This window comes from Abrus precatorius, unplaced genomic scaffold (assembly GCF_003935025.1).
Source record: "Abrus precatorius isolate BTA unplaced genomic scaffold, Abrus_2018 Scaffold2, whole genome shotgun sequence".
NCBI classification, from domain to species: domain Eukaryota; kingdom Viridiplantae; phylum Streptophyta; class Magnoliopsida; order Fabales; family Fabaceae; genus Abrus; species Abrus precatorius.
In genome coordinates, this window is record NW_020874362.1 from 23,694,984 (window position 1) to 23,700,950 (window position 5,967).

The window sequence follows — 5,967 nt, forward strand, 5'->3', positions numbered from 1 at the left end:
CTCGCAAAATACGAACTCCTTTAAACGTCACCACAAAAGGCGGCTGAACCTTCGGAGGCAGATCCCTTCTCAGGAAGCATATAATGGCTTCACACATTGAGTGAACTTCACACATTGCTTCAAAGCCTTAAACCATTTATCTTTTTGAAAAGCAGCTTCCACTACTCTCATTGTTTTTGTGGTTGTTTGGTCAAAATCTTGAGGAAACACAATTAGGGTCTATCTCTCTCTCTCTCTCATTGAATGTAACAAGATTAGGTTAGGTTTTGCTTGTAGGAGAAAATAGTTAGTTCAAGAAATGGAAGGGAAAAATGATGGTGAGAAACTTGATGAGATTATGCTACCGGGGTTCAGGTTTCATCCAACAGATGAGGAGCTTGTTGGGTTTTACCTAAAGAGAAAGATTCAGCAGCGACCTCTGTCTATTGAGCTCATCAAGCAACTAGATATCTATAAGTATGATCCTTGGGATCTTCCAAGTAAGACAAACACACACTTGCTCGGTTCATGTATAAACTACAGTACCATTGTTTGAAGTTCTCTACTGCATGGTATCTAACATATAATGTTTACATATTTCTGACTTCTATAAATTTACACAATATTTTTACCTTATTTTTCCTTTTATTTCTCAAATTTTCTCACCTTACATCACCTATCATATTTGTTATGTTTTCTCTCTTCCTTTTATGTGTTTTACTTGTTAAGTATATACCCCTTGTCAGTATATAACAACCATTTTATGGTTCTATTGTGTGTAGAGCTGGCTTCCACGGGGGAGAAAGAGTGGTATTTCTACTGTCCCAGAGACAGAAAGTACAGGAACAGTGCAAGGCCTAATAGGGTAACAGGAGCTGGGTTCTGGAAAGCTACTGGGACTGATCGCCCTATCTACTCCTCAGAGGGTTCTAAGTGTATTGGCCTGAAGAAATCTTTGGTGTTCTACAAAGGTAGAGCTGCCAAAGGGGTCAAAACTGATTGGATGATGCATGAGTTTAGACTACCTTCCCTCACAGACTCATCTTCATCCCCCAAGAAGTACATAGACAAAACCATTCCTGCTAATGTGAGTAAAATTTCTCAAAGCTATATTTTGCTCAGCCAAGTTTTCATTTTGAGAAGAAAAATGTTTGTCTCGGTTCAATTATTTTCGTGTTCCTGTGATACCTTTTAGACAATGTCATAATTTATACATGATGAAAGGAGATAGTAAAACAAACTCCTTTTATAACCCTTTTTTTTTACTTATTCTTTTTATCTTTTTTATACATATGTATTTTAAAAATACACTTCAAAATAAAAAAAAATAAGAAGAAGCTTTTAGTGATATATAAATTTTTTAATATTGAAAGGTGATGTAAAATAATAAAGATTTGGTTAGATTAAGATGTTAATGAATCAGTCCAAATAATTTAGATTCTAACATTTATCATGACGGTAGGAATCAAGACTATTTTATATCACTTGTTTTTTACTCCTTCTCTTACCCCTGTTGAGAAAAATAAACAAATAAAACCTCCTCTCTAATTTTTTTTTTCTTGTCTTTGTGATGTAAACCTAATTTTTTCCTCGTTGTATATAAATATCATTTATTGACTTACTAATCTTAGGTTGATTTTGAACTTGCAGGAATCTTGGGCAATTTGCAGGATATTCAAGAAAACCAATGCTACAGCTCAAAGAGCTCTCTCTCAACCTTGGGTCTCTCCCTTACCTGAAACGACCACTTCTGATCATATGCTAACCAATGATAGAGACAGTAACCAATTTTGTCAACAAAACATGCCATTGACTAAGAAAACTAGCTTAACCAGCCAGTTTTGTGATGTTGACCACAATGACACACAAAACATAGCCACTGGGAATAGTGCTCCTTGTCCTCTAGATGTTGCCTCTTATAATAAATCCATTATTAATCCATTATTGCTTTACAAGCCCTTAGATCGGTTACCCATTTCAAATGGAGACCTCAGCACTGGCTTTATATTTTCATCTCCTCTTGGAACATCTTCAACTGGTGCTAAATCTTCAATGGATGCTTCGTCCTTGCTATTGAGTATGTCAACTTCTGTGCTTGGAGATTTTAGTACTAAGACCTCTGAGGGAACAACCACAAATTTTGGGGGGTTACTGGAGCATAGTAGTGGCTACCAAACACCATTACTACGTGACATGCAAGGGACCATTGGCAACCAAGATGATAATGTATTGGTAAAGATTCCTAATGTTAATGTGCATCGTGTTGATGACCAACAACAATTGGAGACATTACGATCCATTGGGTTTCCATCTATGCCTTTCAATATTGGTGATGCATGGAAGCCAAATCTGCTTTGGGATACTTCCTCTTTGTCATTGTGATAATACACCCTCATGTTCTTCTACAACCAAGTGTTATACTTAGGGTAAGTGTACGTAGATTAACTTTTAAACACGTATTTGTATAAAAATAAAAAAGTAAAATATACTAAATTTCTCTCATAAATTAAAATTTACTTAAAATTAGTCTTTTATTTCTTTTAAGCATCTTTATTTTTTTTCAAAAACCTGAGATATATAAATTTTAATTTATGAGAATAATTTTATTTATTTTATTTCTTTATTTTTTATCCTATATATATTTTGGTAGAAGCTTATTTAAAGCGTGTCTTGTTCCAATTCACATTTTTATAGTTTCTAATGTGCAGGTACTAGAGTAAGCGGGGCCTTTACTTTTCTTTTCATTTTTAACTCGGATTTCAGTTCATTTTTATAGTTTCTAATATGCATTTAGAATCTTTCTGTTAGAATTCCCAAGTTTTTGTAACTTGAGACAGGATGTGAACTCTCAAATTGTAGAAAGAATTTTGGAGGCAATGTTGAGGTTTCAAAACAAAAATGAAAAGGTTTATCCCAAAAAGAAAAAAAATGAAAGAGAAAGCAAATGACGCCAATATTTGCAGAGAGAGCTCTATTTCTGCTTGTACACATGATGAGCACTCCCAGCCATTTTAAAGTATGTCGCACGTATCCAGTGATCTAGATCGCATGTCCAACCATGCATTTTAAAGTTTTAATTTTTAACATTTTGTATAATAATTGTTGTGTGAATTTTATCAAACATATCACTACTTTTAATAATTTAAGTAAGTTTCTTCTCTAATGATGTAATTCTAACAAATTTATTAAATAAGTCCAACAAATTAATTAACTCATGAATATTTTTATATCTCATAAACATTTATTTCTACTTCAACTTAAAATTATTATCATGGTTTTAAACTAACAGTTATCATTTATAAAAGTTTAAACCAACCGATATCATCTGTTACCAAAAGCTGATAGCACTCTAAATTATTATTTTTTTTAATGCTATTATGTTATTTAATAGATATAGGTTAGTTGCTTTTGATCTTATTTAATTTGATAAAATAAAGGGAAAATCACAAACTAAATTGTATTGACAAAGTCGTAGTAAAAAAACATGATAAAAACACCATTTTTATGTGTCGTATAACAACACGAAATATAAACTTGTTTTCTATCCATAACAAAAATTTAAATAAAATCAAATAAGCAATCAATTTCATTAGAAACAAGTTGTCCCTCTTAAGGCCTTCACATATCAGTTCTTTCCACAATCAATGACAAGATCAATATCTGCGCAAGACAGAGAAAATTAATGGTAAAATTATTATTAAATTTTAAAACCATAATACATTTTCGTGCTTGTTTATCTTTCAAAACAATATGTTGGAATAAAATATTAGTGTTTTTTAATTAAGGTTCATGTTTGTTGTGGTTTGGTTTTATTTTAAATACTTTCCTTATGTAATCTTTATAGTACTATTTTGGTCATCTTTAAATTTAATTAAATAAGTAAAGATTATCATTTTATCTCTTTGGTTGCAACAACATCATGTTACTTTAGAGGTCATAGCTGGAAATGTTGGAAGAAATTATTGAAGATAACTTACGAACTCAATAATTAAAGTTATTTAAACATGATTTTGGACATTATTTGACTCGTTGTTACTTTAGTATGTTACTAATAATGTGATTCTAAGCTTATTTTATGCAAATTTTAGTTTTAAACATTGATTAATTAATTATAACCTTATGGTTAATCTTCAAAGGATTTTAAGTGTTCTTAAAGGTATTAATTAATAAAGTCTGAAGATTTCATTTTTGGGTCTGAGTCTCAAAAGAACATAGATGAATAATTTGTTTTTTGTCCACGAGAATGAATATTTTTAAATAATAAATGAATATGTCTAAGACATTACTTTTTGAAAAATCAACCGGTCTAAGGCAAAATAGCCTTCGTACGTGTAGAGGCATGCGCACAAGCCCAAAGGTTAAGCTATTTGATCTAACTTTTAGTTTTAATTCATTTTAAAATGAGAATTATATTTGACTAAGGAGAGCTTTTTTTAACATATTGTTACATATTTACAATATCTTTGAGTGGAGAGAGGAAAGATGGATTTTTCAAGGTCAAACTCATCTAAAAAAATTCAAATCAAGAAGTTGAAAGGAAGTGGTTAGATTTATTTTTTTTATTTTAGTTTATCATATTGTTAAATAAATTTTATATAATATAAAATTAATTTAATTTATTATTATTAATAATAAATTTTAGTATAATTTAATTTTTTTTCTTTTATTCATCCAAGTACAGTAAATCTTTTTATTTATTTAAAGAATATATTTTTTTTATTTTTAAGACATTTGTATTGGATAATTGTTGATATCCAAAGATATGATATTTTGTTTTGAATTTGTAGCAACAATATATGAATTTATTTATTTAATTAATTTATATTTTTAAAAAATAAAAAATGCACGTTAAAATTTAAAAAATATATATATTCTTTCTAATTTAACAATTAATAATAGTAAAATTTTATTTAAAAATATTTTTTTTATTTATATAACTTTAATGCAATGGATGTAATTTTTTTAATAAAAATTTGTCTCTTTTTTATGTTTAAACTCAACTTTAAAGATTAAGATTAATAAAATTTACTTTTATAAAGTCCATTTTTAAGACTTTTAGTGGTTTTTATTATAAAATTATTTATAAAATTTAAATATTAATAATTAGTAAGTTTTGGAAAAAATTTATTTTATATTCTTATTTTTTTGTTATGTGTAATTTATATAGATCTAAGTTTTTAAATTGTGTAACGCGATATCCTATATTTATTAAATTATGTGAAAGAGTGAATATGTTACTGAAACATTTAATTTGATTGTTTTTTTTTTTTGTTGGACATTTAATTTGATTACTAACTCTTCACATGCTTCTCACATGTGTAATTTGTTGAATATAAGTACCCTCGTTTTGAAAAGGAAGAAAATATGTTTTACATCTATACTTTTGGTCTTGTGCAATTTAGATTCTGACTTTTTAAATTCTACAACACAAATGTTTATACTTACTAAATTGTTTGAAAAAACTTTTTCGTTATTAAGACATTTAATTTTAGTATTAAGTCTTCATGTACTTCTCATGTCATATATTGTTGGACAAAAGGAGTGTGTTGATTGTTTGTTTGTGAGCAAGTGTATCCATCAAAAATTAATAAAAGATTCTAAAATAAGTTTCTGAAATATCATCCTACAAAGATTATTTTTAAGTATCACGAATATCTCAATTCAATTGTTTGAACTTAAGGGATGTAAAATTAAATAAAATAAGGATTCAAATATAAAAGTAATTAAGATGAATTAAGATAGCACAAATTATAACAATAAACTAATTAAGATGAATTCTTGAGCATATAGTTTTACCTTTATAATTCTCTATGTTCACTTTTAGATTAATTCTAATTACCATTTTCTTATGGTTGCCAATCATTTGTACTAAATTTATTAATACCTAATAGTTAATGCTAATAGTATTTTTTCTAAGCTATTACCCTCAATGGTTATGCAAGGTAAAAGAAAGGAAAAGTATGAAAAGCTTACGAGGTGTTAATTTAA

General features: G+C 28.4%; 1 protein-coding gene across 1 annotated transcript; it reads left to right on the forward strand.

Annotated features, from left to right (window-relative positions):
- Window positions 1–298: 298 nt before the first annotated feature.
- LOC113859113 (putative NAC domain-containing protein 94) lies at window positions 299–2,361 on the forward strand. The gene is made up of 3 exons (XM_027491928.1): window positions 299–479; window positions 762–1,066; window positions 1,630–2,361. The coding sequence occupies exons 1-3, from the start codon at window positions 299–301 to the stop codon at window positions 2,359–2,361; spliced, it is 1,218 nt and encodes a 405-aa protein (XP_027347729.1).
- The last annotated feature ends 3,606 nt before the right edge of the window (window positions 2,362–5,967 follow it).

Bases quoted from the DNA above. Each gene is read 5' to 3' on its own strand.
- LOC113859113 (XM_027491928.1), top strand. From the start codon at position 299: ATGGAAGGGAAAAATGATGGTGAGAAACTTGATGAGATTATGCTACCG. The intron at 480-761 runs GTAAGACAAACA...TATTGTGTGTAG, and splicing joins TGATCCTTGGGATCTTCCAA to AGCTGGCTTCCACGGGGGAG. The intron at 1,067-1,629 runs GTGAGTAAAATT...TTGAACTTGCAG, and splicing joins ACAAAACCATTCCTGCTAAT to GAATCTTGGGCAATTTGCAG.